At 36.9% G+C, this 11737-nt stretch overlaps 1 protein-coding gene across 1 annotated transcript in view; it reads right to left on the bottom strand.

Moving 5' to 3' along the window:
• Positions 1-9705: 9705 nt before the first annotated feature.
• The window catches only part of Tspan7 (tetraspanin 7), a 117221-nt gene continuing 115189 nt past the window's right edge, over positions 9706-11737 (bottom strand). Inside the window, exons 7-8 of the mRNA XM_048335780.1 lie at positions 11036-11111; positions 9706-10687 (exon numbers count right to left, since the gene is read on the bottom strand). Coding sequence (XP_048191737.1) covers positions 11043-11111 — 69 coding nt within the window. The 3' untranslated portion in view covers positions 9706-10687; positions 11036-11042. The remainder of the gene's footprint in view (positions 10688-11035; positions 11112-11737) is intronic.

An 11737-nucleotide genomic window follows, 5' to 3' on the forward strand; every position in this document is an offset into this window, starting at 1 on the left:
CCCATGCATAAAGCTTCACAATCACAAATTGCTTCAAAGTACTCTTTGGGAGAGTACTTTGGATATATTCATGTGTCAGTTTATCAATGTCCTTTTATAATGTCCTTTTGATCTTTTTACTACCAAAGAAATTACCAATAAAACAATTTCACCAGTAATTTCAATGTGCCAAATTCCATATTCAAGTATTAATCATCATATAATAAATGTAATGGAAGAAAGGCTAATATCAATTATCAGGTAATTTTTTATTGATTTCTTATTGGGGCTTGTTTTATTTACCATGAGATGTGTGGTAGTTTAGAATTGAGATAATTACTAGATTTCTTTTTAAAGAACAAGTAGATATCCATAAAATTAAAGTCTTCTAAGACAATGGAAAAATTTTGATATTGTTGAAAATTTGCAGAATTTTATTTTGTTGGGACTTCCACCTCTTAGAATGTTTTCAGTGATGACAAAATCATCTTGGCTAAGTCAGGAAAGAAATGGAAAGCCAAGATTCATGACAGTGGAGTATAAAATTACTTGTAATATGTTCCTCTTAGTTTAGCTGCCATTTTCTATTAAGTTAACCATTTGAATCTTTAAGTTCCAAATGGAAGCATATCAAGCATAGTTGTGGCAGGCTGTCTCTACAAAGATACCTAATGATCCCACCTCCTGTTAGTCTCATCTTTGCATGATCATCTTCTTTCTGTTCATGGGTTAGACTTATTCATTGACATTTAACAAACAGGAAATTTCCAAAGTGATAGCTTGCCAATTTGGAGGCTAAGCTATAAAACAGTGGCTTCTATCTTGGACATTCTTTGACTGTTCTTCATGGGGCAAGGTGGCCGTTAGTTGTTATGCAAGACAGTCCTCTGGAGAAAAATCACATGGCAGGAAGACTAAGGACTAAGAACCAAGGACTGCCATCAACTCAGTGGGCTCAAAAGCTAAGTGCAATATCCCCCAGCACAGGTTAGGATCCCAACCAATGGTTTAGCTGTAATCTCATCATAGAGCCAGAGGCATCCAGCTATGCCATTCTGGGATCCTGATGACAAAGACTGAAATAATAGATGCTTGTTATTTTAAACTTCTGATAGAGTATTTTTTATATTGCAATATTAACTAGTGTTGATGTAATCATTAATACCTTTACAATAGCCTTTTCATAATCAACGCTATGAATTAGAATTATTATACTACTAACACAATTAGCTCCTACATTCTGCTATATACATGGAAAGTAAGCAACCCTGTTTAAAGGTGGATATTTTACTCTTTTTCACATGTCCCATAATCTAAATCCAGTAGATCTTCAATTACGTCTGGACGAAATAATAGCATTCCCTGTAAATACCAAATAGTAGTTCAAATTTACTGTGCATACATTATCCAGGATTATTTGCTGCAAGAACCCATTAGGGATAGAAGTTCATTTGTCTGTTCTTCAATCCATTTTTACTAGTGTATATTTTACATGTTGTAGATTCTATTTGGAGACAAAGATCACCATTTGTACTCCATCAAAAAGCCAAAATAGAGGGATTCTAAGTATAAATTAAAATTTAGATTCAATTATACTTGTATTACTCAAGACAAATTTTGTTTGAGGGTAGTGTAAAAATAAAAACTAAGACATGCTCATGAGATAAAAAAAATAGTGGTCAAGTGGAATGTCACAGAATTCTAGAGGTAAAATCACAAATAAGCCTCAGTTTGTTTGAACAAATCAAACAAACAAAAAATATATTCACATAAGACCATTAAGCCCCTGACACAGTTGAAGGACTCAAACTTCATTCATTCATTATTCATAAAGTAACTTGAGAACTTAAAAAGTATTCATTGTTAAACCACACAGAGATACAAAGCCAGCATTGACTTTGTCCTTGCCCTCAAGATCATTATTAAAAGATCTTAATCAACTGTCAGTGAAATTACTTACACATGAAATAATTAGACAACTAGAAAGCAACATGTAATACATTGCAAGTAATATAATAAAAATCCTGGCAACATGAAAATTGAAAAAAAAAAAGGAAACTACGTATACTAGACAGAGCCTCAAATAGTTTTTAAATTGTGTCTAAGAATTAAACATGCAGGCGGGGAATATGGCCTAGTGGTAGAGTGCTAGCCTCATATACATGAAGCTCTGTGTCCAATTCCTCAGCAACCCATATATAGAAAAAATTAAATATGCAATGTTAAGTAAAATTTATGCAAAGTATTATTTTAGACTTAGCTCTTGCACTTGGCTTCAACAGATACAATCAAAATCAATAGGAGTTACTATCTCTATGCAGCATGAAATCAAACTAAACTTTAAAACAGGACAGATTTCCAAGTGAAATCTGAGAATGTTCTACATATAGGGCTCTAAACCCCAGTGGACTGAGATGTAAGAAGCAATAGGGGAAAATCAAACTGGCACACACACATGTGTGTATAAAGTGTGTATAAAGGCACTAACAGAATTAATTTTGAGAGATGGTAGAAATAAAACATCAGGAAACAAAAACATAAAGGTGGCAGGTGACTAAAATTAAAACATTTTCTTTTGTACTCTTTTAAAGGAAGATGGGGATTCTTATTAACTTAAAATTTCAAATACACATGTTAAGAAAATAATCACTAAAAGGTGAATGTGATTACAAAAATATAACATGTAATTTCTTAAAAAAGATAAATGAAGATATCATAATCCAAGGCAAATGAAAAACAAGATAGGAATACGTAGCCATCAGAAAAAATACATGATAGAAATACAACAAAATTCATAAGCAATTATAGTATATAGTTACTAAACTCATCAGTTAGTACTGTCTCCAGATTGACATCAAAGAACAAAATGCATGCTTATACTGTTTAAGAGACATCTAAAATATTTTAAAAAAGAGATGTGGAACAATGTTTTTTTGGCAAATATTAATCAAAAGAAAGTTATAGTAACTGTAATTCAAACAAAGTAAACTTTAAATATAAAAAATATTATAGTTTGGGATCAAAGGAAATGATTCATCAGTGAGACATTGACCTACATGTTTCTAACAAGGTAGCTTAAAAGCAAAGCAAGAAAGGACAGAACCCACAACTCTAGTAGGAGATTTTAATATATTATTTTCAGAAACAGATTAACAGAGGAAATATAGGGTATTTTAATAATAGGCATAAAACTTATCATCGGAATGTATTTGTATCCTTGCACCGAAGATACATACTTTTAAGCATACACAAAACATACACTGCACAAACCAGTCAACAAAGCAAGACTCAACAAGTAACAGAATATCATATGCATCAAGATTTTCAAGCAACAGACAGTCAGAAATCTGTACTTCAGGAAACTTAAGAACCCATTTTCACTTCATTGTTCAAAACAAAAAATCCTAGTAGAAATTGGTCTGGAACTAAAAAAACAAAACAAAACAATAAAAACTGCAAATCAAAACTGAAATGCAGGGGCTGGGAATATGGCCTAGTGGTAAAGTGATCGCCTCGTATACATGAAGCCCTGGGTTCGATTCCTCAGCACCACATACATAGGAAAAGCCAGAAGTGGTGCTATGGATCAAGCGGTAGAATGCTAGCCTTGAGCAGAAAGAAGCCAGGGACAGTGCTGAGTTCAAGCCCCAGGACTGGCAAAAAAAACAAAAAAACACTGAAATGCAGTGAAAGGAACATTTAGATGGGAATTTATTCTTTCTGGAAAACATTAGAAAAGACAAAAGTATTAATGAGCTCAGAATCCACAAAAAAAAAAGAAAAACTCAGGAAACTGAAGGAAAATAGAAGAACAGAAATTAACAAGATAGAAAATAAATGATAGGATTAAATCAAGACTGGCTCTTCAAAAAGTTAATAAAAGACAAATTCCCAGCATGAAAGAAAAAATTAGGGAAGGAAAAATTGTATAAAAGTAGATTTCATTAAGATTTCCAAGCAGAAGTGTTCTGGAAAATGCCTGATTTAAAATATAGGGCAGAGAGGATAATTGCTGTGGTTGGCTAGGAACTGGTATTAGCAGGAAGAATGTTATTTTTAAAAAAGGCTTTGAAGATAGAAGGCCCAGGGAGAAGTCTTACCTTTTAAAAATGGAAAATGAGAGAGAAAGCATGGTGAAAGATTATCTCAAATAAATAGGACAGATGTGGATCATAGTAAAAATGTAATCTGAAGAAAATTTTAGCATAGAGGTTTCCACTCTGTCTGCTTATTAGAATTATGTGGGAGGTACTATAAAACCTGAATGGCCAGACCAAGCTTGATCTTAGGGCTGAGCTATGATTACAATCTCAAGTATTTGTGACTTAATTTTTTTGTCAAGGGCTGGGAATATGGCTTAGTGGTAGAGTGCTTACCTAGCATGCATGAAGCCTTGGGTTCAATTCCTCAGCACCACATAAACAGAAAAAGCTGGAAGCAGTGCTGTGGTTCAAGTGGTAGCTTACTAGCCTTGAGCAAAAGAAGCTCAATGACAGTGCTCAGGCCCTGATTTAAGTCGCGGGACTGGCAAAACAAATTGTCTAGAAGCTGAGTGCTGGTGGCTCACACCTGTAATCTAGGTACTAAGGAGGCTAAGATCTGAGGTAGGATCAAACCCAATTGTGGCAGAAAAGTCCCTGTGAGACTCTTATCACCAATAAACTATTTTTAAAATTCAGAAGTGGCGCTGTGGCTCAAGTGGTAGAGTGCTAGCCTTGAGCAAAAGGAGCTAAGGGACAGCACCTAGGTCCTGAGTTTAAGTCCCAGGACTGACTAAATAAATGAATAAAAATTGAAGTAGATGGAATGAGAGAAGTATAGTTGCTTCTGCATCACACAGGCCTGAGCACAAAGAGGCCCAAGGACAGTGCCCCGGCCCTGAGCAAGCCCCAGGACTGGGTCAAAAATTGTCTAGAAGCTTTTAACACTAACAAGTGTGTACAAACAGGAATAAAATGTTTTGTGAATTTTCTGTTACTTTAATCCTAATAAGTCCCTTACCTTACTTCAATATTCATGACATACTTCAATTATTTCCTCTTTCCAGACTCAAATTTGTATATTTAAGAAATGTAAATTAATTGTATTAGAATCAACACACCATAAATAAAAGGCAAAGCTCCATCTAAAAACACTGTGGAATCAGTGCTTTTGCTGAGAAGGCCTCTTGATATTTTGAATGATCCAATCACTGCTTTAACCTCTAAGAAATGCAGTTAATCAAGAACTGACTGAACTTGGAAAAACAAGCTATTGGCAGGAAGAAAACAGCTGCAATGTACATATCCAAGAAAGGGCTTGTGTCTTTTTTTTTTTTTTTTTTTTTTTTGCCAGTCCTGGGCCTTGGACTCAGGGCCTGAGCACTGTCCCTGGCTTCTTCCAGCTCAAGGCTAGCACTCTGCCACCTGAGCCACAGCGCCCCTTCTGGCCATTTTCCATATATGTGGTGCTGGGGAATTGAACTGAGAGCTTCATGTGTAGGAGGCAAGTGCTCTTGCCACTAGGCCATATTCCCAGCCCTAGGGCTTGTGTCTTGAATGTACAAACATTCCTACAAATCAATAAAGACAGGAAAATTGTACAAAGCATGAGACCCGAACACCTTACAAGAAGATATCAAAAGAGTTTAAAAAATGAAAAAAAGATTTTCTCATCACTAATCATAAAGAGAAGGCAAATGAAAAGAAGAACCCCTACACATCTATAGAATAACTAAATCAGACTGAGAGCATCAAGTGTTGGTGAGGACAATACAATTCAATATAAATTAGCATAATCACTTTGGGAAAATGTTAGGCATTACCATCACAAAAGAAATATACCTTATTTCCTGAGTAATTTCTCACCTGTGTTTCTGTGCTACAAAGCATATTCCAAAGTTGGGTGCTAGTGGCTTATACCTGTAACCCCACTCAGAAGACTGAGATCCAGGTATGAAGTCAGCTGGATAGGAAAGTCTATGAGACTCTTACCTCCCATTTACCACCAAAAAGCCTGAAGATGTGGCTCAAGATTGCTAGCCTTGAGTAAAAAAACCCAGGGACAGTGCCTAGACCCCGAGTTCAAGTCCAAGGACCACAACACACAAAAAATGTATATCCCATAATAATCACTACAACTCCATTTATAATCGCTCAAACATGAATAGAATGTAAATGTCCATAAGTGATAGAATGGGAAAACTGTGCTATATTCTGAGTAGAATCCTAAATGACAGTGGAGGTGAGACTGTTTATTTGCCATGTAATTTGTAGTCACAAAATGTTAGATGGGGATGTCACACATATGATTTTATTTACATGAAGTCCAAGGACACACAAAATGAATCTATGGTAATACAATGTAGCTAAGTGGGGTACAGGGGTATGTGTGTGTGGTTGCAGACTGAGAAAGGGCATGAGGAAAACTTCAGGAGTGCTAAATATTCTGCATCTTACCTAGGCTATTATTACACTGGTTTCTAAAGATGTAAGACATCAAGCTGTATACTTAACATTTTGTGCATTTTACCATATGTAAATGTTATACTTCAAAAAGAACAAAAAGGTATTTCAATTTGTCTTTCAGATTTCATTTGGAGGAGGAATGAAAACATGAATACCCTTAGAGTTTTGAAGTAAAATCAACCTTGGCCCAAATGTTTCACATTAGAAGTATGTAATGCAGAGATCTGAATTTAATTTAGAATGTAGATAAATTTCTAACCAAAATATACTAATAAATGCACAGTTTGCAAAAAAGGTGAACCATGGGTTAGGCTCTATTGAGGATTTTACACAAAAGCCCTCCTTTCAATATTAAGTGGAAAATCCAAAATAAAATACTGGAAAGTATTTGCACTGAAGAAATACTAAAATGATTTTCTAAAATCACTAACATTTTCAAGGGAGAATATCTGCAGGTTTGAACAGTGCCCTGGACAAACTTCATAGTGTATACCCCATGCCAAGTGCAAGGGCCTAAATGGGTATTGTTAGAAGGCTATTGCCGCCACAATTCTGGGCTATTGTACAGAGAAGCAACTTTTTAGATCCATTCATTTGGGAACAGGTCAATTTACGCGTTTACTTGTTTGTTTGTTTTTTCTGTTCTTTTTTTTTCAAATTTTTATTATCAAACTGATGTACAGAGAGGTTACAGTTTCATATGTTAGGCATTGGATACATTTCTTGTACTGTTTGTTACCTTGTCCCTCATACCCCCCCTCCTCCCACTTTACCTTTCCCCCCCTGAGGTGTTCAGTTCACTTACACCAAACAGTTTTTGCAAGTATTGCTTTTGTAGTTGTTTGTCTTTTTTTACCCTGTGTCTCTCAATTTTAGAATTCCCTTTCAATTTCCTACTTCTAATACCAGTACAGACAGTTTCCAATATACTCAGATAAGATTACAGAGATAGTGTAGGTACAATCACTGGAAGGTGATACAAGAACATCATCAATAATAGAAGCTACAGATACAGATGGGACGTTGAAAGTAGTTACAACTGTGATATAACAATTGTTTCCATAACATGGAGTTCATTTCACTTAGCATCATCTTATGTGATCATAAGGGTATAGCTATTGGGCTCTTGTGATGCTCTGCTATGACTTGCCTAAACCTGTACTAATTATTCCCAATAAGGGAGACCACAGAGTCCATGTTTCTTTGGGTCTGGCTCACTTCACTTAGTATAATTTTTTCCAAGTCCTTCCATTTCCTTACAAATGGGGCAATGTCATTTTTTCTGATAGAGGCATAAAATTCCATTGTGTATATGTACCACATTTTCCTGATCCATTTGTCTACTGAGGGTCATCTGGGTTGGTTCCAGATTCTCGCTATGACAAATTGTGCTGCAATGAACATTGTTGTGCTGGTGGCTTTACTTTGATTTTGTTTGTAGTTTTTTGGATAAATACCCAAAAGTGGGGTTGCTGGGTCATAGGGGAGTTCTACATTTAGCCTTCTGAGGAACCTCCATACTGCTTGCCAGAGAGGCTGAACCAGTTTACATTCCCACCAACAATGAAGTAGGGTTCCCTTTTGGCCACATCCCCTCCAACAATTGTTATTGTTAGTTTTCTTGATATATGACATTCGTACTGGGGTGAGATGGAATCTCAATGTTGTTTTGATTTGCATTTCTTTTATGGCCAGTGATGTAGAGCACTTTTTCATATGTCTCTTGGCCATTCTCATTTCCTCATCAGAGAAGTCCCTTTGTAAGTCTTTAGCCCACTTGATGAGGGGGCTATGGGTTCTTTGCGGTTTTGTTTTGGAAGAAGGTAATTTTTTTTAGTTCTGCATATATTTTAGAGATGAGGCCTTTGTCTGTTGAATGGCCGGTAAAGATCTTCTCCCAGTCTGTGGGCTTTCTGTTTATCTTGCGAGCTATGTCCTTTGCCGTGCAGAAGCTCTGCAGTTTGATGCAGTCCCATTTGTCCAACCTTTCTTTGATTTGTAGCCTTTCTGGGTCTTTGTTAAGGAAGTTCCGTCCTGCGCCAAGGAGCCCAAGTGTTTCTCCTACTCCTTCCTTTAGTGTTTTCAGGGTGTCTGTTTTGATTTCGAGGTCTTTAATCCATTGAATTGATTTTGGTGCAGGGTGATATATAAGGATCTAGTTTTAGTTTGTTGCATGTGTTGAGCCAGTTTTGCCAGCACCATTTGTTAAAGAGGCTATCTTTCTTCCAAACTATTGTTTTAGCTCCTTTATCAAAGATTAAGTAGGTGTAGTTCTGTGGGTTCATTTCTGGGTCTTCAATTTGGTTTGCCAGTCCTGGGCCTTGGACTCAGGGCCTGAGCACTGTCCCTGGCTTCTTTTTGCTCAAGGCTAGCACTCTGCCACTTGAGCCACAGTGCCACTTCTGGCCATTTTCTATATATGTGGAGCTGGAGAATCGAACCCAGGGCTTCATGTATATGAGACAAGCGCTCTTGCCACTAGGCCATATTCCCAGCCCCTTACTTGGTTTTTTGATGACTCATCAGGGAGGAAAAAATTGACTACAGATAATATATTGTACCTATTGTTAAAATGTTTTTTAAATCAGGGCTGGGGATATGGCCTAGTGGCAAGAGTGCCTGCCTCATATACATGAGGCCCTGGGTTCGATTCCCCAGCACCACGTATACAGAAAATGGCCAGAAGTGGTGCTGTGGCTCAAGTGGAAGAGTGCTAGCCTTGAGCAAAAAAGAAGCCAGGGACAGTGCTCAGGCCCTCAGTCCAAGTCCCAGGACTGGCCAAAAAAAAATGTCTTTAAATCAAATGTAAGCATCTTTTTTTAAACTTTAGTAAAAATCAGAGCATGGGGAGAATGGAATTGATCTACAGATTGCATTTAGTCAAGCCAATCCAGAGAAAAAGAGGGAAGGGAAGGATATATGCTTATTAGAAATGAAGAAAAGATGTCCATTTCCTTTAAAAATGAAATCCTTAAAAAAAACCTGAACTCTTTGTACTTCTTTCAATGGTTTTCAGAGGCCTGAGATAATATGAAGGCTATATTTCTGTAGTCAACAATCTATACAATTCATGAAATGTTTGTAATAAAAAATACACTTTTTCACTGTTTGGGGACACATGTAGAGAACTGGATTCATGTGTAAGGTGTGCTGACTCTCATCACCTAGGAAGGTTGCAAACTAAAATGAAAATCTCAAGTCATATCTCAAAATGGAATGGAAGTATGTGTTCCAAACCTGTCATAACAATTAAAGAAAAGAACCACAACACAGCCATTTGTAATTGCTCTATTTATTAATACATATATCACAAGTATCACAATATCAATGCATTCTTGTTGGCATGCTAGACAGAGGCATTTTTTAAGATCTTTAAAAAATATTTTGACTTCTGTTCCGCCCATCACTCTCCTTTTTAAACTGATCTCATGAGGTCCTCAAAGTCTATAATGTCAATGCAAGAAAACAATACAGAAAGAAGTAAAATAACACAATAGCAATTAATTGGGGGAAAATCCAAAGTGATATTATTGCCTTCACTGGAAGCAACAGGACAGCTTTGTAACAGGACTATAATATATGTTTCAACTCAGGGGAGGAGGTGCACTAATTGTCTCTACATACCCAGGCATGGAATAATAATGAGTACGGAGGCCACCTAATGCTCAACAATCTCCATCATGCATAACACAAGCTTTTTTTCTCCTCATGAACAACTACTGATGTTTCTCCTTACATGTCCTAGGCAGCCTAAAGAAGGTAGGAAAGAGCCTTAGTAAAGGGAAAACCAAACCAAATGAGATTAAGCCAAAAGAACAGTTAACTATCATCTGATTATCTATGTAAAGGTGCATGGCATTTACAGACCATGGTGAGGGGCAAACAGGAGTCTCCCAAACTACATGCAGGGCCCCAAAGGGCCAGTGATGAGAACCAGTCACCTACAATGAACTGCAGTTGGACCAAGTACACGTGGAGGAGCTGGCACGCACAGGGTCTTGGGGTGGAGGTCCACTAAGACTAGCTACACACTGTGGCACAACAGGGCTTCACAAGGTAGACACTACACATGGTTTCAGGCTGAAAGGTGGAGCAGAGACTGGGTAGGAGTGTCAGTTGCACGCAGGGAGTGGGGTTGAGGGTAGGGAGTTGTGGGAGCTGGGTAAGTGTATTATGTACTGTGCTCTAACATTCTTTGGAAGTCTTTCAGAGATTGTTGCAGTTCCTTTACAGAACAGATCTCTTACTCCATCGTTGAAAGACTGGAAAGAAAAAAAAACATGATTTACCATTACTAAGAACATGACAAAAAAAAAGAAGTAACACGTACTTGAGAAGTTAAGTCATGAGGATCATGAGTTTGAGGTCAGCTTGAGCTACATAATCAGACTGTCTCAGACAGACAGACAAATTAAAAAGTGAACAAGCTGAAGAAAGCTTTTCCACAATGGCATCTCTCATACCTCCTCAGCACTATAGACATGAGATTTTTGCTCAAGCCCCAAGAACAGGTAGTGAAGGGGCCGAAGAGCCTCTTGTCTAGTTGAAAGGTAGTATGAATACACACCAAAGGGACCCCCCTCAATTTAGTATTCCCCACTGCCACTTACCTTCTCTTTACACCATCTCATACTGATTGGCTGTGATGAACCGGGACAGACAGCAGGCCAGCAGCATGCCAATCAACTGTTGCGAAGGGGACAAATGGAAATGAGAATTTCAAGTCATTGAACTCTTCTCTCACCACTAAATGAAATCTTAAATTTAAAATTTCATTTTTACTTGATATATAATAGTTGCATATGAGTCTTTTCATCTTAAAATTATTTTTAGTCTTTAATTTTTTTTATCATCTTTGAGTAGTTGGACAAAGTTGTTTCAATTCAACATGTTTAGGAGTCCTAAGGTAATATTTTAATATATGTATATCTCTAGATACAATTTTTCAGCAAACAAAGGTTCGTGTCTGTGAAAGGGTAAAAAGGTACTAGAGTTAAAGAGCAAACCTGATTTCAACACTGGGATCTAAGTGGTGTTTCTGGAATTGGTCATAGGTTTCCAGCTGTAGCTCACTCTGGCCATTTCAGAATAGCTTCTAATTCCAAGTAATTTTAAAATATGTTCATGTTTTGAGAGTAATGCAAAAAATTAAGTGCCAAAATTGGGGAAATGAACCGAAAGGCCAAAACTGAATTCACATCAATAACCATATGCATTTGGAAAATGTTTCAATCTAATATGATATTTTAGCAGTATTTGACTGACAGAATAACAGTTTCTTTCCTTGACACAAGAATAGAGACTGTTCTTTA

This window comes from Perognathus longimembris, chromosome 28 (genome assembly GCF_023159225.1).
Source record: "Perognathus longimembris pacificus isolate PPM17 chromosome 28, ASM2315922v1, whole genome shotgun sequence".
Classification (NCBI taxonomy): Eukaryota; Metazoa; Chordata; class Mammalia; order Rodentia; family Heteromyidae; genus Perognathus; species Perognathus longimembris.